The sequence below is a fragment of the Scheffersomyces spartinae genome (assembly GCF_019049425.1).
Source record: "Scheffersomyces spartinae strain ARV_011 chromosome Unknown scaffold_4, whole genome shotgun sequence".
NCBI classification, from domain to species: domain Eukaryota; kingdom Fungi; phylum Ascomycota; class Pichiomycetes; order Serinales; family Debaryomycetaceae; genus Lizanozyma; species Lizanozyma spartinae.
This window is the reverse complement of record NW_025065051.1, coordinates 154,787-176,486: the sequence shown is the minus strand read 5'-3', so window position 1 is coordinate 176,486 and position 21,700 is coordinate 154,787. Positions and strand designations below refer to the sequence as shown.

At 35.2% G+C, this 21,700-nt stretch overlaps 10 protein-coding genes and 1 non-coding gene across 11 annotated transcripts; 3 read left to right on the top strand and 8 right to left on the bottom strand.

The window, feature by feature from the left end:
- Nucleotides 1–578: 578 nt before the first annotated feature.
- CBR1 (Cbr1p) lies at nt 579–1,439 on the bottom strand (the record flags this gene model as incomplete). The annotated part of the gene is made up of 1 exon (XM_043194406.1): nt 579–1,439. One exon carries the CDS (start codon nt 1,437–1,439, stop codon nt 579–581), a length of 861 nt encoding a protein of 286 aa, XP_043050730.1.
- Nucleotides 1,440–1,898: 459 nt separating this feature from the next.
- On the bottom strand, nt 1,899–3,749 carry OFD1 (oxidative DNA demethylase; the record flags this gene model as incomplete). The annotated part of the gene is made up of 1 exon (XM_043194405.1): nt 1,899–3,749. The coding sequence occupies one exon, from the start codon at nt 3,747–3,749 to the stop codon at nt 1,899–1,901; it is 1,851 nt and encodes a 616-aa protein (XP_043050729.1).
- Nucleotides 3,750–4,759: 1,010 nt separating this feature from the next.
- On the top strand, nt 4,760–6,358 carry HOM3 (aspartate kinase; the record flags this gene model as incomplete). The annotated part of the gene is made up of 1 exon (XM_043194404.1): nt 4,760–6,358. The coding sequence occupies one exon, from the start codon at nt 4,760–4,762 to the stop codon at nt 6,356–6,358; it is 1,599 nt and encodes a 532-aa protein (XP_043050728.1).
- A 149-nt stretch (nt 6,359–6,507) lies between these two features.
- Nucleotides 6,508–7,467, bottom strand: GVP36 (Gvp36p; the record flags this gene model as incomplete). The annotated part of the gene is made up of 1 exon (XM_043194403.1): nt 6,508–7,467. The coding sequence occupies one exon, from the start codon at nt 7,465–7,467 to the stop codon at nt 6,508–6,510; it is 960 nt and encodes a 319-aa protein (XP_043050727.1).
- Nucleotides 7,468–7,881: 414 nt separating this feature from the next.
- Nucleotides 7,882–9,405, bottom strand: ARO9 (aromatic-amino-acid:2-oxoglutarate transaminase; the record flags this gene model as incomplete). The annotated part of the gene is made up of 1 exon (XM_043194402.1): nt 7,882–9,405. One exon carries the CDS (start codon nt 9,403–9,405, stop codon nt 7,882–7,884), a length of 1,524 nt encoding a protein of 507 aa, XP_043050726.1.
- Nucleotides 9,406–10,212: 807 nt separating this feature from the next.
- TUB4 (gamma-tubulin) lies at nt 10,213–11,742 on the bottom strand (the record flags this gene model as incomplete). The annotated part of the gene is made up of 2 exons (XM_043194401.1): nt 10,213–11,665; nt 11,735–11,742. 2 exons carry the CDS (start codon nt 11,740–11,742, stop codon nt 10,213–10,215), a joined length of 1,461 nt encoding a protein of 486 aa, XP_043050725.1.
- Nucleotides 11,743–11,923: 181 nt separating this feature from the next.
- KQ657_003702 lies at nt 11,924–11,996 on the bottom strand. The gene has a single exon. It is a non-coding gene; the product is annotated as a tRNA-Ala (tRNA).
- Nucleotides 11,997–12,585: 589 nt separating this feature from the next.
- ALG6 (dolichyl-P-Glc:Man(9)GlcNAc(2)-PP-dolichol alpha-1,3-glucosyltransferase) lies at nt 12,586–14,256 on the top strand (the record flags this gene model as incomplete). Its single annotated transcript, XM_043194400.1, has 1 exon — nt 12,586–14,256. One exon carries the CDS (start codon nt 12,586–12,588, stop codon nt 14,254–14,256), a length of 1,671 nt encoding a protein of 556 aa, XP_043050724.1.
- Nucleotides 14,257–15,921: 1,665 nt separating this feature from the next.
- KQ657_003700 (uncharacterized protein) lies at nt 15,922–17,237 on the bottom strand (the record flags this gene model as incomplete). Its single annotated transcript, XM_043194399.1, has 2 exons — nt 15,922–16,648; nt 17,233–17,237. 2 exons carry the CDS (start codon nt 17,235–17,237, stop codon nt 15,922–15,924), a joined length of 732 nt encoding a protein of 243 aa, XP_043050723.1.
- A 483-nt stretch (nt 17,238–17,720) lies between these two features.
- Nucleotides 17,721–20,166, bottom strand: KQ657_003699 (uncharacterized protein; the record flags this gene model as incomplete). Its single annotated transcript, XM_043194398.1, has 2 exons — nt 17,721–19,440; nt 19,898–20,166. 2 exons carry the CDS (start codon nt 20,164–20,166, stop codon nt 17,721–17,723), a joined length of 1,989 nt encoding a protein of 662 aa, XP_043050722.1.
- Nucleotides 20,167–20,615: 449 nt separating this feature from the next.
- KQ657_003698 (uncharacterized protein) lies at nt 20,616–21,507 on the top strand (the record flags this gene model as incomplete). Its single annotated transcript, XM_043194397.1, has 2 exons — nt 20,616–21,411; nt 21,494–21,507. The coding sequence occupies 2 exons, from the start codon at nt 20,616–20,618 to the stop codon at nt 21,505–21,507; spliced, it is 810 nt and encodes a 269-aa protein (XP_043050721.1).
- Nucleotides 21,508–21,700: the final 193 nt, after the last annotated feature.

Genomic DNA, 21,700 nt, shown 5'->3' with positions numbered 1-21,700 from the left:
TAAACATATATATATATGTATATGTATATATTTCAAAGACAACGTGTAAAAGTTATCTCCTATTCAAGAATGGATGATCGTTTTCTCTGGTACATCGGAGGAGAGATAACGGGAACGATTGTACTGCAGATAGAAGTGGTTCTCAAACTCCTATTTTTTAGAACCACATTTGGTAGCGCGCTTCCCTGAAGTTGCCTAGCCGTATACTATAGTGGGGAAGAAACGTACCTTTGGAATACTTGCAGTATACGTCAATGGATTTAGTACCATCAATAATAGATATTTTTAAGTGTGAAATGTTATGGCATAATTTGCATTAGTCTTATTTTCAGTAATAAGTTAATTTTTAAAGGTCTTCATTTCATTTTATGGCCGGTTATTCCACGTCTCGTATAAACATCGTAAACTAAAAAACAACTTATGATTTCTACAAAAAAGGAATCTCCTCGAACAAATGTAAACAAATGTTACATAAGTAATCTATTGGAATTCTTCACATGACGTAGAAATTGTATACAATTGGTTAATAAATATGCACATAATGAAATTTATATGCATTGATTCGGATGTGATCAAGATTAGAAAACAAACACTTTGTCACCCAATTTGGAGACAGGCTTACACTTGGGGAAACCTAAACCAACACAAGACTTCTTCATGGCTGAAATCATTGGTGGAGGACCACATAACAAAATGTTACAGTCTTCCTTTGCTTTTGGTAAGTATTCATCAATTAATTCAGGAGTAACGAAACCAACAGAACCACTCCAGTTTTCAGGAGCTTGGTTCAAAACGTAGTGAACCTTGAATTGATCGGCATGGTCCTTAGCCATTTGATCCAATTCATCCTTCAACAAAATGTCTGATTCAGAAACATTAGCATACAATAAAGTAACCTTGGTTTTGTCAGCAGGGTTTCTCATAATAGCAGTCAAAACTTGGTACATAGGGGCAATACCAGTACCACCAGCAATCATACCAAAACTTTCAACCATGTTTGGGGTATAAGTGAAGAAACCCTTTGGTCCTCTAACATCCATAGTATCACCAATTTCCAACTTGTCCACAACTCGAGAAATGTTACCACTTTCATAAGTCTTGATCAAAAGATCAAAATATCCCAATTCATCATCAGTGGAAATAGGAGTGTATGATCTAACAACTTCCTTACCTTCGATAACAGCACCAAGTGAGATATGTTGACCAATTGGTAAACCCAATCTATCACTAGAGTTTGGTAAACCAAATCTGTAGACAGCTGAGTTATGACTGACTCTTGTCTTCTTAATAAGAGGGAACTTTTGAAACTCATCAGGAATTAAGATTGGCTTGGCCTTTTGCTGTGACTTAACAAGGTAGATCACTACAAATGTCCCTATGATCAGGGCAATGGTCCCAAAAACTGCCAATGGGTTGGCATCCTCTGTGATAAAAGCCATGACGAATTAAATATTAACAGTTGAGCAAGTATTAAATAATATTTAAACACAATAGATCAAAGTCAGATCGTACTATACTTATATATATTATAAAGAATACGTAAACAGTCTTGGACAAATTATTACCTAGGGTATACTTGTTTAGTAGAAAAATTCCATCTGATTTTTTCCTTCCCACAACAGATACCAGATCAAGTTACCCGCACCTCGGGATGTTCGATGTTCAATGCCCGAATTAGGACATGAGATCCAGGTTATACACAGATGTATTGATTGTGTCATACTCAAATACGGATAAATGGAACAATAGATGTCATATGTTGCCTAATGAAGGGTGGTCAAATCATAGAAGCATATTTGTAGAATGTTGATCTGTGGAGTATAGAAAGTACTGTGATGTGCTATACTGAATGTCATTAACATATTTAGTCGTGTTACAAATGGATGCTATGTAATGTTTTATTTTGCTTGAATGTCTTCTTCCTCTTCTTTATCTTTTTCAGCGGATTCAACATTCCATTGACAACTAATATCCCAGCGAGATCCCTTGGCATTGATACTAACGTATTTAATGAACTTCATCACACTAGGGTCACGTACCATAAGAGTCAAACTGTTCCATTTACATTGACTGGTAAATAAAACAGAGTCATCATTGGAATCATTGGCTCGGTAAATCGCAGGATCATCGTCTTGATCAAATTCACCACCGTCTGCTCCTGTAAGAGCAAGACACAATTCGTAACCACCATATTCGCCATGCTCCCAATTTTTATGATTCACTGCAGTAGGCGTTAAATTGAATGTTGCCTCAAGAAGAACATTCTCTTCCATCTCCGACCTAGCTAAATTCTTATCTGTTGGAGTTGCAAGAATGAAATCGTGGCCGGGTCTAAATCTTCTTACCAAAGCTTGCTCACTAGTGGGTATTAAACTTGTTATACTTATGAGCCATTTTTTAAACAGAACAGATTTGATGACTTTTACCACTTCACAAAGCATTTTCTCTGTGTCTTGTGGTTGAGGTACAAGATCGAAGTTGGGATATTCTTGTGGTCCAATATGGTTAATAAAGGCAATGCTTTCCTCATTCAATTCAAATTGTGATTTACCATCAATATACATGTATCTTTGTTTATGTGGTGGGATAGCACATTTCCAAGGTGCTTTAACTTCAGTAGAGTTTGTGGGTGTATGTTGTTCTAATTCAGAATGGCGCAAAGCCTGTTGAAGAAGATTAGCATATTCTGGCCGCAAAAGGTTCTTAATTTCAACAACTTGTTCCTCTTCAAACTCTTTTCTTAAGGCTCGTATGTTGGCTGGAATTAAGTAAATTGGATTCAAATACTTCAATAAATAGGATTGTTCCGTTGTTGTTAAAAACGTATCTGACGATTCAGCGTATTGGTGATACAATTCTAATTCTTCTGGTTTGGTATCAATTCTTTCTGGTTTGGGGAAATCATACTCCTGTAATTCTTTAGATTGTAACAGTTGTAGCGTTGATCTTGCCTCTGTCTCCTCTTGTTCACCTTCAATAAACCCATCTTCGCCAGGCTGAGGAATGTGAAACCATCCTTGGATAGATAAACGTTGCCTATCTTCTCTGACTTCTTCAACATCATGGAATGAGTGACCAGGTTGAACGGTGAAAAATGCCATTTCGTTAAACTGTGGAACGAATTTAGCACTGTGGTCTGCTTGAGGAACATTAGGGACAATAGAGGGGTAAAGTCTTAAGCCTCCACCATAGGATGGTTTCCATTGACGATTAGGGTCTGGCATGTAAAGAATGAAACTAACCCTACGTGAACCTATAACATCATCATGAGTGAGTAAGTGGCAACCATTGGTGTAAGTATTGATAGACATATCTGTCTTGACTCCCAGAAGCTTTCCACATCCAGTCACGTAAGAAACAAGATCTCTGAACTGTTGAGAATATATGGCCGCTCTCAACTTATATACGCTGGGCAATCTACTTAAATCGTCCCAATCCAACCCACTTAAGTTGGCAAGATCTCCTGATTGATAAACCTTATAAATATCAGTTTCCTTCTTTGTGAAAGCGATTTCTGAGAGCACTTCCTTGCGTACATTTCTGAGAAGAGTATCATCCATCAAGTTCGTAAAATGACCCCAGTGATATGGTTGACTTGTTGCAATTGATTCCTTTAGCTTATTTTTGTATTCATCATTGAAGATTTCATTGTTGAAGAAAGACAAAATCTCCAGCTTATTGAAATTTGTATCCAACTGCTTTCTCTGGTTTTCTTCAGCAGCAGATTCTCTGCTACGTTTAGTAGTCATTGTCAACTTATTTTGTTTTAAAAGGAATACTAGTTGCTCTCATAATGGCTACCGACAAACACCTTATAAAAACTTTGCACCTGCATAAAATTCGCAAAGCCATCTCATACTGTCAGATCGTCTCATCTTTAACAGTAGTGCAATTTAGTCAGAAATACATTAGAATCACCAGATGGCAGAATTATACTACAACTGCTTATTTAGAATATGATCTTAAGCTTATTTAATTCAATAACTTTTTCACTTTCAACTCGTCCTAACTCTTAACTCATCTTGCACTCTACATTTTCTTTAACCGCAAGCGGACATACATCGTCCCTCATTTCATTCCAACAATGCACAAGGAGTTTTCAACCTCATTTAAACTTGATTTGTGGGGGATATTAACATTAAACCAAATGTTGGAAAGTCAGTCGCAAAAGTTTTTGCACCCACTACACCTTATTTCTTTCTTCCTCAGTTGCACGACCTCGGTCCGTTAGTTTATACCACAACTTCCTTCAAGAACCCCCTACGAGATAAATAGAAATCAAGTCACGTGGGATAACAATACCCGTTATGCCTGCATATACGTCACCTGATTCCGGAGATGAAATTTTTTCTACACCGGTTTCGGGTACTGGCCCGACAAAGCCAAGCCTATTAACCAATGTACCACCTAAACTACTAAACTAAGGCCTGTAGTAGGTGGCAGATAGTCCAGTTTAGCAGTATTGCATGTTTGGTAAACTAATAGAATGCCCAATCTACTGAGATTTCGGTCATTTCCTGAGTTTTTTTGTGCGTTCTCGATATTTGTTACACTAACCCGATGACTCATGAACAATAATGATTCATGATATAATGTAGACAATTTCACTTTAATTAAATAAATATGGTGAGTATTGAACTTTTATACTTTCTTTCTCGAGTACTTTTTCTAAGTAGTGATTTAAATCTTTTGGACATTTGTTCCTAGTTGGAATTTCATTCCCTATTACTTACTAGTTCATTTATTACTATTAATAAAGATGTCTGCTCCCTCGCCGGCTTTGTCCGCAGCATCTTATAACTCAGTCACCGACTTGAAAGGTATCCGTTCCCCTGGTTGGGTGGTGCAAAAGTTTGGTGGAACCTCAGTCGGAAAGTTCCCTGAAAATATTGTGGATAAGATTGTTAAAGTGTTTTCAAAGGAAAACAGAGTCGCTGTTGTTTGTTCAGCTCGTTCATCATATACTAAAAATGAAGGTACTACTCTGAGACTTTTGAATGCAGCTGATTTGGCAGGTGAAGGCTCCGATTTCCATAACGTAATCAAGTTGATTAGAGATGATCATGTCTCTAATGCTGAAGAACGTATTACAGATTCTCAGATCAAGACCCAATTACTTGCTGATACCAATGCTGAACTTAACAAGGCAGAGCAATTGTTGGATGCATGTCAAATCATTGGTGAAATCAGTTCCAGATCATTGGATTCAGTAATGTCCATTGGTGAAAAATTATCATGTTTGTTCATGGCTGCTTTGATGAACGATCGGGGTTTAAATGCTCAATACATTGATTTGTCTCATATCATTCCCTTAGATCATCATTTTGGTGATAAGGGACTTGATGAGTCCTTTTATAAGTTCCTTTCAACAGAATTAGGTAAGAAGGTTCTTTCCTTGGATGATGATGTTGTGCCTGTTTTCACTGGTTATTTTGGTACAGTCCCAGGTGGCTTGCTTAATGGCGTAGGTAGAGGATACACTGATTTGTGTGCTGCGTTGGTGGCTGTGGGATCCCAAGCAGAAGAGTTGCAAGTATGGAAGGAAGTTGATGGTATTTTTACTGCCGATCCACGTAAAGTTCCAAATGCCAGATTATTAGAAAGTGTTACTCCAGAAGAAGCAGCTGAATTAACTTATTACGGAAGTGAAGTTATTCATCCTTTCACTATGGAACAAGTTATAAAAGCACGTATCCCAATTAGAATCAAAAACGTTGATAACCCTACTGGTAAGGGTACCATCATCTATCCTGATAATATTGGTCGTCGTGGTGAAGCTACTCCTCCACATCCTCCTACAGCCTTAGAAACTATTCCATTGAAATACTTGACCTCACGAAAGAAGAGATCAGCCACTGCTATCACAGCAAAGCAAGACATTGTTGTTGTTAACGTCCACTCTAATAAGAAAACATTGAGTCATGGCTTTTTGGCCAACCTTTTCATCACTTTAGATAGATACAAATTGGTTGTTGATTTGATCCTGACTTCTGAAGTTCACGTCTCCATGGCATTACAGATTGGATCTGAACAAGAACATAATTTGAAGGCTGCAATACTTGAGTTGAAGAAAATGGGTTTGGTTGACATCACAAGAAATATGGCAATTGTTTCTCTTGTTGGGAAACAAATGGTGAACTTCATTGGTATTGCTGGAAATATGTTTAAGGTGTTGGCAGATCAAAAGATAAATATAGAGATGATTTCACAAGGTGCTAACGAAATCAATATCAGTGCAGTCATTGATGCTAAGGACACTATAAGAGCTTTACAATCCATTCATGCCAAGTTGTTGGAAATTCCTTATGATCAAGAAGAAGTAGTTGATTCAAGATTAGAGGCACTTAAATTGGCCTAAATGACCGCCAAACAACATATGGTCAAAGGACATAAATAAAATAACTAAATGGTTATTACTTATACATAGAATTTAACACAAATTAATACATATATAATAGAGTGTATTTAAAACTGCTGGTTTTGCTCTTCTCAACAAAGCAAAAGCTCTTAAATGGAAAACTCATTACTCTTTGAGTCCTTGCCTGAGGCACCGTCATCTGCTAATGATTCAACTTCAGTAACCATTCCATCTAACAATTCTGTAGCTAATTTATGGTATGCTAATTGGGCCTTTATCAACTCCAATAATTCATGTAAAGGCTTAGCATTATTCAATACATTTTGCATCACGTTAATAGCATCTTCCACAGTAGCAGCAAATTCGTCTTCTGCATTTTCCATGGCAACTCTCAATGCTGGTTCCTTGGTACTGTTGTTACATGATGACAAGGCAAGTCTAGCCAAATCATAATCAATTCTTTTTTGCTCTACTCTTTTTTGAATTGCATTGCTTTGTTGAATTGATTGTCTTAAAGTAGCCAGTAATGGTTTGTTAAATTTATCAACAATCAATTGATCTTGACCTAATCTTGCATTTGCAATCTTCTTTATGGTATCAGAATAACCCTTGATACCCTTAATAAATGGATCATCAGTAGGTAATGGAGAATGCACGTTTTCATCTAAAATGGCTGGATCAGTGGCCCTCGACAAAGCATGGTAAAAAGTTTTTGGAGGCTTGATACCAGAATCATTTACAATGGCTGCTTGAGCTTCAGCTGGAGTGGTAGCTTTACTCAAATTCTTTGCTTTAACAGTAATATTCTTACTCAACTCATTCATTTGTTCTTGTAAATTGGTTGGGTAATCGTAACTTTCATTTCCATAATTCAGAGTAACTTTAAGGACATTCTTGTACAACTTATCAAGATTGTTACATTTTTGGGCTAATTCCAAATATTCTGTAGGTAACTGACTGATTTCACTAGCAGAAACGTTTCCCATCTTTTCCTGAACCAAACGAGTGGTTCTTTGGGCGAAGGGGACAATTTCCAGTCCAAAGTCAGTACTGATCTTTTCCCCAAAACTCTTGAGATCTTTTGTCAAATTAGCAAAATTGAAAGACATTTCAGCTACTCTGTATCTTATAGATTGATATTACTTGTAATAAACTTTAATTGAGTGGTCAACTTACTTATATAGTCTGTTAAATTTGAAGATTAGCAAAACAGACCAATTTTATCCTTGGATTTGTCACGTGATTATGCCACCCAAATAGATCACATCTGACTCGCACAAGATAGGACCAAGCCTCATCTGGTCCCTCGTCCGTCTTTTTGCAACCTCAATTCCATTAGATACCTACACACATGCAGATTCAAGTTACTGATGTTATAATTGTATTTATTTAACTTTAAATTTAATCTAGCAAAACATTGTCAGTACATGCAATTCATTTACAGTAATTGGTAATGAATATTAAAAGTTATTTCATTGTTGCTTTTACTGCAGTCTCTTAGTATGCTGCTTGTATGATTGGCTTTAGAACTCAAAGTCCTTTTCAAAGAAATCAACAATGGCTTTCATCATAAGCTCGCCACCTTCAGTTAAAACTTGGTCATTGGGTGCAGGTGCATATGTGATACGGAAAAAGGCTCCTCTCTCTTTGCTGAACTCCTTATCTGCTGCCATGTTGATACCTGGAACAACACCCACACCATAATGTAAAAACTTGAAGATCAACAATTTAATCTTGGCTTCAATATCTGTTCCAGAAGGGAAGTTGATAATAACAGACGCAAACATCCCAGCATGAGGGTCGATGACGTCAATGTAACCTGATTTGTATGCCTTAGACTCATAGATGGTATTAAGAAGGATATCTTTACGGTGAGAATAGGTTGCCCGCATTTTAAGAATCCAATTCAACCAGCCATCAACACCACCAAATGCATGCTTAATGACATTAGTTAATATGGTTTGAGACGTTCCTGATGACGACCGAACAACAATCTCACTGTATTTGGTCATAACTTCAATAATCCGCTCATGAGCAACGATGAATCCTAATCTTAATCCTGGCGCGAAAAGCTTGGAAAAGGTCTCAACACGAATAACGCTTCCCTTACTGTCAATAGTCAAATATGAAGGGGTTAAATGATCTTTCAAATATTCTTCAACAGTAAGATAATTGTCTAATTTAATTGTTGAGCTTGGCTTTTGGAAAGAAGGCAAAGTCAAGTATCCGTAAGGATCGTCCTCAATAATAAAAAAATCGTACTTTTCTGCCAAAGCATATACTTTCCTTCTCAAGCCAATGGATTGAGTTAATCCAGTAGGGTTCTGCCCAGTCGGAATGGTGTACAATGCTTTGGGTTTGCTCAATCCTGGCTTTAATTCTTCCCAGTTTTCTAACAAATCAGTAAGATACTCTATGTCAAGACCTTCGCTATCGTGGGACAAGTTTAATTTGATTGGTACAGGGACTCCACCAACATTCCGGATGTTTTGTAAAAAGGGTGTGAAAGTAAACTCCTCAACTAAAACAACATCTCCGGGGTCTAAAATCGCCTCAACAACCTTGTTCAAACCTTCGCCAGCCCCGTTGGAGGTAATAGTGTCCCACTCTTCATAATTTGGCTTATGAGTCCTAGTGATAAACTCCCTTGTGAACTTAAGCAATTCAGGAGTCCCCTTAACTTCGCTATACTGCAATCCATGGGCCAAATCCAAAGCATCGGGATCAGATGAGTGTTTTTTAATGGAAACCTTTGTATAGTTTTGATTTTTTGAATCTTGACCAGAAATTGATAAAGCTTCAAGTGATGCATTAGTTAAACTATTTCCTAAACTTGCTTGGAAAGGGTGGTCTACAACATTGACATCAATTGACTCAATGGGAAAGAAACCTTCATTAGGAGTTCCCCAATGTAATGGGATGAACTTCTCTGCTGCTTTGAATCCTGGAGGAGTGTCCTTTGGTGGAGGACCCCTACTAAAATGAGACGTTTGTCTTGAAGCCGCTCTCTTTGAGATCAAATGAGATAATTCAAAGTCTGCAGTCATTTTCCTCCAATATGTTTAGCTGATATTTAGATTTGAAAAGAAAAGATCTACAATTATGACAGAAGAAAGGCAGTATTTATTCTGCTTTTTATACTTTCGGTGTTTATTCACACCACCTACTTCAGGGGCAATCTTAAAACCATCAGAGAGCCACGATTTTATGGTTTTTTCTCAAGCTTATTATATTCTTATCTCCCCTCATTGTGGTGGACTTCCCTATTCCTCTAATCGGGGGCGGCCGCATAATTGCCAAATCGGGCGTACCTGTAGTTGTCTACAGGAAGCACTCCCTGAATATACATAGCTTTCGGATTAAAGCATTTGCAAACAATTCAAATAGCAAGTTCTAAGTAACGATGTATACCCCTTAGTAGAACTCCTAAGTTCAAGACCGTTCACAACTTTTTCAGCTTTTACTTGGGCAAAACTAGTCATGAATCAGTTAGTTGAGCCATTTATATCTTTTAAATCCGCACATGATACAACAAAAAAAGATAACGGTGGAGTTATGAAGCGGCCTTTAGAATTAAGGTGCGGCACGAACATACCATACGATAAGTGACGTTCGGAATCTTGTCACCGAAACCTTTGTTATCTGATAGTTACTTTACAGGTTGCGGTTTTAACTAAGTTGGGACGAAAGAAGCCTATCATCACAAAACGAGTTTTGCTTTGGGGATATAATCGTCCCAAGTTCCCAACGATCAGGTATATTTTAGTATCATGAGTAATTTCATTTGACAGAGGGCCGCTATAGGGCCGCTCAAAGAATTTGTTTAAGTTTGAGTTGAGCTCATAATCATTAAACTATAGTCCAAGAAGTTGGCTTGGGTCATCTTCAAACTGAGCATCTTCCTCCATATCTAAAACATCATCACCGTAGTCTTCGACCTCATCTAAATAACTAATATCTTGAGCTTGTTTATATTCATCTATTACTTTTTGGACCTCTTCACGACATTCATTAAACCAATCCATGACACGGGAAATTTCCTCTCTATTATTAGAGTCAGTATAATAATTGATATAAGCTTCTCTTTTAGCAAGTCTGTCATAATGGTTTAATGTCTTATTGAGAACATGTATAATACTTGTATTGTTTGATGCTTGAAGGCCTGCCGATGTTCTCTCTCGGATATAAGGTGACTTCTTACCCATAACTAAGTTTATTGATCTTGGACACCAAGGAACAAAATCCACTTTTTGATTAATTCTCATAAGCCCCTTCTTTAATTCCATCTGATTGACATTATTTCCTATCACATAGTTCAACATTGTTATGTACTTCACTGGCCCGGTAACCGTATTTAATTTATACCTGTTATTAATGGATTCCAATATTATATCTTGCTCGTTTAATTTATGAGGAACCACAGCTGTCAGAATAAACTTCAACTGATTCGTAGGAACTAATGACAGCAAAATAGACTCCATTGAACTATACATATATGATGGAAATCTTATGGGATTAGAGATACTTGCCAGTGCCAATGCTATTAGTTTATTTGCCTCGGCATAAGCAGTGCTCTTGCTGGTGAAACGTCGATTTCGATCATAATTAAGTGAAGTTTCTTCAATGGCATTTAAAGCATCATTATCAAAAACAAACGTACCATTACTGAATTCAGTTAAACGTTTCAAGGTTAAAACTGTGTTATAAGGTTGTACCACCACATCACTTGCTTTTTCATTTGATGGAAATACCAGGAACGTGTTGATTAAGCTTTTTTCACCATATCGATCATTTAATAACTCTAGGAGTAAAGATCCAACACCACTTCCAGTACCTCCTGCAATACTGTGTATCAACTGAAAATTTCCCAAATTGTCACATTTATCAACTTCTCGATCGATTATGTCTATGAGCTCTTCTTGGTGATTTAAACCATATTCATATCCGTGTTTCCAGTTATTCCCAGCACCTGCTCCATTTTCACACAAATGTCTATTTCGCATATTAAACATAGGTAATTCCGCTGTGGCTTTAGATACCACAGAAGGCTCTAGATCAACTAGAATTGCCCTGGGTGTATACTTATTTGATTCGGTTAAATTGAAAAATAAATCCAAGCGGTCATCTCGTTCACTTCGTTTGGGCCTATACCCTGTACTGGGATCGTTTAAGTGGTTCTCTACCTCACTAATAGGGTATGGTTGGGTAGTTCCATCGGCTTGTAATCCGTGTTCTAACGCAAGTCTACTCCAATACTGAAGTCCAACTTGGTTACCGCATTGCCCTATTTGAAGGGTAACAGTCTCACTAGATATTCAAGGTTAGTATACATCATTCACGTTCGAAAAGAAGCATAAGAAAAATGGAAGCACATACCCTGGCATTCAAATCTATTTAAATAAAGAAATACAAAACGCTAGTTGAGTCAATGAAATTAAGATGTAAAAAAAGGAGAAAGGTATATTAATGTATGTCTTTTCCGTAGTTATATCAATTATTGTTTAATGTTTACTTTGATAACATCACTAACGCGATTGTGCGGAACAAATCACAAAAAAAAATAAATGGACGAGACAGGAATCGAACCAGTGACCTCTTGCTTGCAAGGCAAGCGCGCTACCAACTACGCCACACGCCCGTTTCTTGTTATTAATTTTGTTTAAAGTTTTCAACCACTAAATATTATTTTTCTTATGTCGTGTGTCATCAAAACACTACAACTATGCGTAGAGATCGGAAGGGTCTGATACCTCAATGATATTAGATAATTACAATTGAATCGTCTACTTATATATATGAAATTGAATTTATAATTAACCTAACTTACAAAGGGACGAATTAGTTTTCATTTATTATTTGCTAAGATGCTGAGTAAAATAACAACTTTTGTTGGAAATCAAATGCTTCTTCGCAAATTTGTATTTATTCACTAATGATTGACATAAATGCAAATACACCACAAAAAACCTATTTTTAGGTAACAAATAAATTAAATTACTTTATACCTATATTTGGTCCTTTAAGCCCATTTTATAGGATTTTAGAACATACATGATATTGTACATAGCTCTATATTCTTCATGAAGACATAACTTTCAATATCTTCAAACCCGCGCTACCGTATTTTAAAATGCACTAGGCTGGTCTGATTTAACAGTTATAATCCGAGTAAGCAACATATACGACATTATACTCACCACCCACAATAGGTATTTCAGACAACTATAATGGCAGCAGCTGGAGGAGCTAAGCCTTCTTCATCTAAGAAGTCAAAGAAAGCAGTTTTGAACAAATCTCGAAAAGGTAACTTGCATGTCTTTCAAGATGCACCAATCTATGATTTACTCAAATACTTTGACAGAGCTCCAGACCAATGGGCTGCAAGATATATTCTTATTTTTAGTACAATAATATTGAAAAGTGCTGTTGGGTTAGGCTCGTATCTGGGAGAAGGTCAACTTCCAATTCATGGAGATTTTGAAGCTCAGCGTCATTGGATGGAGATCACTAATCATCTACCTGTTAGTCAATGGTATTTTTTTGATTTAGAGTATTGGGGACTAGATTATCCTCCTTTAACTGCATACCATTCGTATATCTTTGGTAAGTTGGGATTGTTTCTTAATTGGTCTTGGTTTGCTTTAAATGATTCAAGAGGTATTGAAAATCCAGGAATTAAATACTTTATGAGATTTCTGGTCATAATAAGTGATTTCATTGTTTATGGACCTGCTTTGATACATGTTTTATCTTTGATAGGAAAGCGTTTTAACATGAATAGAATTGACCATATTGTATTTACTGCTGCTTTTTTATGTCAACCAGGTTTGATTCTTATTGATAATGGTCATTTTCAATATAATTCAGTTATGCTTGGTTTATTTCTTTTTGCAGTAGCTGAGTTAATCAGAGAAAACTATATTTTGGCTTCAATCTGGTTTGTTCTAGCCATAAACTTTAAACAAATGGCATTATACTATGCACCATTCATTTTTACATATATTTTAGCCAACATGTTTTACAATTACTATGATGTTTCAAAATCATACAGGCAATTGATTCGGTCATTCAACTTTGCAAAAGTCTTTCTGGTGGGAATAGCTGTCTTACTTACTCAAGTTGTATTATTGTTGCCATTTATTTGGATATCTTTTGAGAATGGATTTACCTTTGATATATTACGCCAAATCGTTATCAGAGTTTTCCCATTCCAAAGAGGTTTGTTTGAAGATAAGGTGGCTAACTTTTGGTGTACTACAAATCTTGTTATTAAGTATCGTGAACTATTCACATTACCTCAATTAACTCGTTTGCTGCTTTTGCTAACTCTTGCTTCCATTATTCCACCAAATTTGTTGATTGCATGGAAGTTATTGATGAATAAGAAATTCACTAAGAACTCCACTCATAGAATTGTTATTCTTCTTTTAGGGTTCGCTATTACCTCATGGGGGTTCTTTTTATTTTCATTCCAGGTCCATGAAAAATCCGTTTTGGTACCCTTAATGCCAACATTATTACTTGCATTGACAAGAGATCGTTTTGACTTGGTGCTTATTCAATGGATCATCAATGTGACTTCATTCAGCATGTACCCACTTTTGAAGAAAGATAATCTTGTTTTGCAATATTTCACTTGTCTTCTTGTTTCCAATTGGATCATGGGTGCACTCAATGTTAAAAAGAATACTTTAATGATACCGAAGGATTCTTTATTTTGGAAATTGATCATCGTATCATCTTATGTTGCAATGCTAACATACCATATTAGTGATCAATTTTTAGCACCTCCAGCCAGGTATCCTGATTTATGGCTCATATTGAACACAACAATTTCCTTCGCATACTTTGGAATTTTCTGGTTATGGTTGTTGTATAGAGCTTACGTTTTGAACTGAAAGAAGCATGTTTATTTGATTTTTTATCAACTATTGCTTCATATTAGTTACTTTTCATGGCAATCAAAAGGTTGCGGGTTCGACCCCCGCGTCGGGCTTATATCCAAACATCGTTCACCACAATATTTTTTTTCCCTTAATTACAACAGTTAATAGAAGTTGTACCCTACTAACGCCATAGTGTGAATTAAGCTTGATAATATTGATTATTAAACGTAAATGCTCTATATTTAAAAAATAATAAAAATATACATTACAAAGGATTACAAATTACTACTGAAACAAATATAGATAAATTAAATGAAACAAAAGAATTTACTGGTAAAACAGATTTATTAAAAATTATAAAAACATATATTATTTAGATAATATTGAAAGAACTCCACTTTCTATATGTAAGGCTTAAGCATTATAGATTAAACACTATATTCATATTCTGAAATAGCTTTAATTTCGCTCATTTCCTCATACATATAGTTTTTATTAGGAATATCAAATAATTTACCAATTTTACGAGTCTTTAAAAGTTTATCAAAATTTCTACTTAAATAATATTTATTAAAAAATTTAACTAAACGTAGGGTATTATATTCTAGAGACTATATTTTATCATTCTTCATCGAAATCATAAGATAAGTTTGCTTTACGTAATTTTTTTATTTTTTCATTTTCTATATTTTCGATATCTTCATATTCAATATTAGTTATATATTCTATATATTTCATGCATTCATTAACATCTTTTAGTTCTTAATATAGATTTATGTCTAAAGCTGTTAATTTTACTTTATTTTTGTATATAAAGCTATTCCTGGTGATTTATATTATTCACATATAACGGAGGCACACATTTTAATTGTTTAGATAAATGTGAAAAGGGTTATATTTAGGTTACTTTTTTTTTGAGGAAAACGGAGAATTAGGGGGCATTTGCGAGATGAAGTTTCAAAATGGATGATTCTGTCGATTTCAGGATGATTTTTACATGAAAAAATTTAGTACATAAACTTTTGGTTATCAGTATATAATTTTGCATTTTTAATATAAAATGATTCGGTGGAAATATTAGATAGTTGTGTAGTATAGCATAAGCATAAATCTGCTTTCATTATTCACATTTGAATTTTTATATGCGTAATTTTTCTAGTAAATGATTTATTTCTGGTTCAATTAAATATTCATCTACATCTAATAATGGAATTAACTTTTCAATTTCATCATGCAGCTTTACTATGAATATATATACTATATATTTTTCTCTAATATAATTTTTGATTTCATAATTTTTATCGGTAGTAAATAGTGCTATTTTTTTCATTTTTAAGATTGTTTTATTTATCTAATTTCAAAAATTTAATAATTCTTGAGCTTTATGTAATTTTTTTATTTTTTCATTTTCTATATTTTCAATATCTTTATATCTATATATTTCATGCATTCATTAACATCTCTGGATTTCGGTACTAAAGAATTAAATGCTAATGGACGTAATAAAATTGTTGCTCTTGAAAAAGATATAGATAAATCATATTTACCAATATATTCTGTAATTTTATTTAATTTAACTAAAATTAAATTGCCACAAACATTTGGTCATCTAAAGTTTATGCAAAATACATATTATTTAGATAATATTAAAAGAACTCCACCTCCTTTATGTAGAGTCTAAGAATTATAAATTAGACATTTATATTCATATTCTGAAATAGCTTTAACTTCGCTCATTTCCTCGTACATATATTTTTTACTAGTAATATCAAATAATTTATCGATTTTACGATTCTTTAAAAGTTTATCGAAATAAAAATTTAAATATTTATTATTTAAAAATTTAAGTAAACTTAAAATATTATATTCTACAAAATCGAATTGTTCAAGAAATTCAGTTTTAATTGTTCCTACTATGGTTTGATTATAAAGAAGAATATAATAATGTATTAACATTACTTGTTTATAATCTAATAAGGTTAAATCAATATCAATGCCTTCCTGTTCTGGATCTTCTCCTATTTTAGGTGTGAAAGAAAAGAATGTAAAAAATGTATTTTTATTAATTAATTTACAAGCTCTTTCGAAATCTACAAGAAGAAATCTAGATAAACATAAATCGACATGTTCGTTTCTAGAATAAAGATACATTGCTAGATCAGTATTACGTAAAATATCATGAGGGGTATAACTATAATTAAAATTACTAGTATATTTATTTTCCAAAAATAAATTAAAAAAGTATTTATCAAAATATATAATACCATAAGCATCTATCATTTTACCATATACATCTTCTTCTGCATCTTCGTCTTCTTCAAAAACTGAAATATCAAAACAATCAACATATCCATTAAAAAATACATCATCTATGTCACATATTTGGAAAAAATCAAATTTTATTCTACAAATATTATAAAATAAATATTTAGATTCTTCATAATAAACACTATATAAATTTCTATAAACTGAAAAATCGAGATCATTAATCTTATCAAATCTTGTTATAATATCAAAAAAATACTTATTAATATAAGCTCCCTTATAAAGAAAATATTTCATGGTATCCTCATATTTAACCGCAAATTATGTAAATTAAGATTTAAAGTTAATTTTTCAAATAATTTAACATCACCGTACAAACACAGTTTGTGTATTTGGATAACTGAATTCATTTATAATATTATTATCAATAAATATATTTCAAATAGTGAAGAATGTGAGAGGTAAGTTTTATATGTTAATCGATAATCTTGCTTAGTGCGACAAGAAATACTTAAATTAATTACTGGAGAAAAGTTCTACTAGAGTATTATCGCATGAAGTTCCTCCAGGCCCTTTTCTCACTTTTGCAAAGGTTTTGTATACTATAGCTTTCCTCACACTTATTTTTCTTCCGTACCTGAATTCAAAAGATTTCTCGCTTTTACATACAAATATTCTCCTTTTTTTTGCACCCTGAAGTTTTCATTTGATAGCAGATATTACTGCATATAGCATACTCAGCTTACAAGATAATTTCCCAATAATATACGATACACTTTGCATGACAGACAATGGTATACCGTACTTCAGTAGTGCTAAGTATCAATGCTCCACTGTTCTGTGATGTGACTAGTCATATTCCATTTGTACTGTCATTCAAGATTGTAAGTGCTGCAATAAATCTATACGTAGTGGTGGTCAATTAGCACTATTTATACTCTGAAAAGCACACTATATTTATCTCTTTTAAATAGCCTATTGATCTGATACACATACACAGTATGGGGTGGTCTAGACATGGTATTCAAAGCGGTGTTCTCTTTGGCGGGATCATGTTTGGATGTGAGCCTGTGTCGCTCATTGGCCTACCACATTCGGCCCAATTCTGGGTTCTTTACGGACTGATGAACAGATGGGAGCACACCATAGTTTCCTCTAGTAGCTCCACCGGAGCAGTTTGTATGTACACCTTAAGAATATGATGTTGACTATTAGGATGGTACTGAAAGTTCGTTATAGTTGCAATATGGTTGTAAGTTGCTGAGTTTCATGCTTCTATCGGAATGAAATACACCCCATTCAGTTTCCCACTTATTGTTATCTTCATGGAATATTCGCTTCCATTCCTCGTCAAACGCCTCAAAATAATACCATGCATAATCGCTCTCATATGCCTTACAACACCAATCTTGTAGAAAGTACTCAAAGTTTCTTCCACTCGCAATGGAAGATTTATGGGAACCACCTTTATATGGCCACCCTACCTCAGTGACAACTATTTCAGTTCCAAATTTATTCTTAGGCTCTACTTGATACTTTATGAAATCCAAAGTCCAATCAGCGCCATGCTCAACCACATCCCCACCAAAAAATGGATGGATGTTTGTACCTATGATATCGCATGCCTGGAGAAGCTCGTCATTCACCAATGAACCAATTTCAGAAGTTCCAATTTTTAAGTCTCCATACCCAAGGCTTTTAGCAAACTCTTTGGCATCGTTAATGTAGTTTACGAGACTCGAGGTGGTTTGGTCTTGCCGGAATAAGGCCTCGTTCCCAATGAAGACACTTTCAAATACCCTCCTGGGGTAGTTTTGAAGGATATACTTCATTTCATTCATCTGGTTGTCGTTTATTTGACTGTCAGAACCAATCCAAACTCCCATTGATAAGGTCAAGTTCAAACCAAGGGATGTAATAGCATCAAGAATATGTCTTGTTTGTAGACATTGCATTCCATAATTCCGTATTCTGTTTGTCACTGTTGATACCAAAGCCAAATCCAACTGCGCATCTCGTTTTGTAAACCCACATTGAGGTTCCATACCGTTCATAGGAGAATATGCCACACCATAAAATATGGGTCCATTAACCTTTGGCAGGTTCATTAACTTTTTGATTTCATTATCTTCCTTGAACTCAACATTGATTCCTTCAAAAGAGTTTTTGACTCCAAGATTTCCTCCCTCCTTTTGTGAAGTACGAGTTAGTCCATTCTCATAGCTCCATTGGACCCCAGTTCGACCAGGCTGTGGTCGGGGAGCTAATGTGCTTTTCAAAAGGGGACTCTGTTTCTTCTGCCATCCATATTCACTGTTTAACTTTTCTAAGAGAGCTGTTCTATCCCCACTTCGAAAGTAAGAAATAATTTTGCTTTCCTTCCCAACAGAGAAAGAAACGGTAATAGGCACAAATATTATAATTAACAAAAGAATAACCACCATCAAAATTGTATTGCAGGGTGTTAAACTTCTCATAATCCAATTTCTTTTGCTGTTCCTTGTAGGGAACTCCAACATATGTTTGGATATCTCTGATTTGCCAGAGGGGATAGTCTCTCTGAATATGGAATCTCTGCGGGACAAGGTATGAGCTCCCAAAGTTGATTCAGTAATTATAGCCTCCGCATCTGCCATCTCAAGGGTATTTTGTGGGAATTCAGATTCATCTAGACTTAGGATCCTTTCAGAAACAACTCTTGTACTTGGTTCTGATACATTTTTATCTGCAACACTAACTGTAGACATAACATCAAGAAGCAATTGCTCTTCAACTCCTCCCTCTGTTAATGGCTTTTTAGATATCAATACAGAGGAAAACCTTCCCTCCGAATACCATGATGGATCTGCTTCAAAATCTGGTTGGTTGTAAGTCGATTCAGAAATAGTCGCTGCTCTTCTCCTTTCATAAGACTGTGTAGAGGAATTAGACCTATTTAATACAGGTCGTGTATGATTAGATGCTTTCTCCATATTCTTTTATTCCATTACACCTATTGATACCAAAGGTACAAGGTTAACCGCTACTGATATGGGTTCCAATAAAGGATATTTTGCACCCAAAAAAGCATGCCTGTCACCACATCGCGCGAATTTTGAAACAGGATCTGAATTTGGATCGCCCAATAATTCGACGACATAGTAGGTGTACAAACTAAAGCCAAGGTTTTGCAATTGGTTTGAAATCCACATTGTCATCAGAGTCGATCTACAGTAACAGAAGAAATATCGTGAATACTTGTAAGTATATCTCTATTCTCCTTGACAATATATACCTATATGCGATCTGTAATCTCCCAAAGTGGAACCATACCATTTATAGCACCGATCTCTATAAAACCTCCCGTTGTAACAGGCCATTCTAACGAATATTCTTACAACACACAAACAATATGTTTCCAACAAGCGTAGCTGTCGTAGTGAGACAACCTTCACCTGATGAGGGACAACATTCGTCAAACGTTCCAAAACACAGAAAACAGTCAATGCAAAACTCTGTGCATTCGTTAGAATCTCGACGGTAACCTGAAGCACCATCACTGAATTCACTTTTTACGTCCATACTAGGGCGATACTCCATATCTGCCTGTCTTGAAGGTTCTAAGTTGACCAGTTCCTTCGGATCAGCGAAGTAAGCTCTGGGTGCTTCTGATGTCATGAGATATGAGTTGTGATGTTTCGTTCAACCTTTCTTAACCACAATTAACTTATTAATTGTGCTATTAATGCTTCCCTGTTTGCGGTACTATTTTCGAGAGGATAATCTTATAAAGATACTATATGGTGTGAAATGCCCTGTTCAACCAGACCTGAGGCAAAGAACAGGATAACGGATAAAACAAAGCATTATCAAATGTTAAGCACCTTTTAATTCTAATATTGGTTTTCCACAAAAGCGGTTGTTACCGTTTAGTTCGCGAACCAGATGAGCATGTATAATGTATTATTTTTGTTTGGTGGTCCCAATGAAATTTTCGGGACGTAAATCTTACTCTAAGCGTGGTACAATATGTAACTTTAGATAGCGATCTAACATTGATGACAAAGCAATCGAGATCAAAATTGAAATTCACCTGATGTTTCTAGCGACTCTTACCCTAAAGCAGTATGGCTGAGAGTATTAAGGTCCGTATGCTATTGGCTTCCTACCCACTATATGATAAGAAAGTTTTAGAGGAATTATTACAAAGTTGTGGCGGGTCAGTGGAAAAGACTAGGCTCTTGTTAGGAGCCAATAGTGCCACCGAAAAACGGAAACACCAAGAGATTGAATCGAATGATAAAGACGTTAAAAGAGAAACACCTTATACTGCCTCCACAGATAATATTAATGATACTATTAGTGCCAATGTCAATGGTTTCACTAGCCCAGCGAAGGCGAACAGCAAATATCAGTCCTCCATAACTCCAATGTTGAAGAAAACAAGAACAATATTATCAACAAATTCGCTACTGATCCCGGAAACAAATAATCCCAAGACTATAAGAATATATACCCCGCAACAAGTTCAAGAGTATCTCGGAACTTATGTTGAAATGTATAAGAGCTTTCTTCCTGATGATTTAGCATCACGAGTACTCGATCATTTGATGCTACCTGAAGTCAAGAAGGGTGCCAAGCCCGCAGAGTTTCATTTATTTGATAATGATTGTGTATCTCTGCATAGCACATTAGTTGCCCATTCCAAAAGATCACCTGATGAACTGTTTCTTGATAGATTGGTTTACAATGGTAAGAAGAGAGTAAGTACGATGTACAACGATGATATGGAGGAAGCTTCTTCATTAATATCTAAGTTTCTTAACCAGGAAGTCATACCTAAAAACAAACGGTTACCGTTCCAATCTCTAAAGCCTTGGGATAGTCACTATACGGTTATCAATTACTACAAAGACATGCAAAGTCATTTGGATTATCACTCAGATAGGCTCACTCATATTGGCCCACACTGCTATGTGGTCTCATTGCTGTTGGGATCGACGAGACAGTTTCGAATGAGGAAGAACTACGGAAAAGATGCCGCTATTCAATATTATCTTGAATTACCACATAATTGTCTTTTGGTAATGAAACCAGGTTGTCAAGAAGAATTTCGTCATTCTATTAATGCAATGAAAAACGCTATACAATTGCACCCGAAATATGGTTCAGAAAGAGTAAACTTAACATTTAGGTGCTATTCAGATGAATT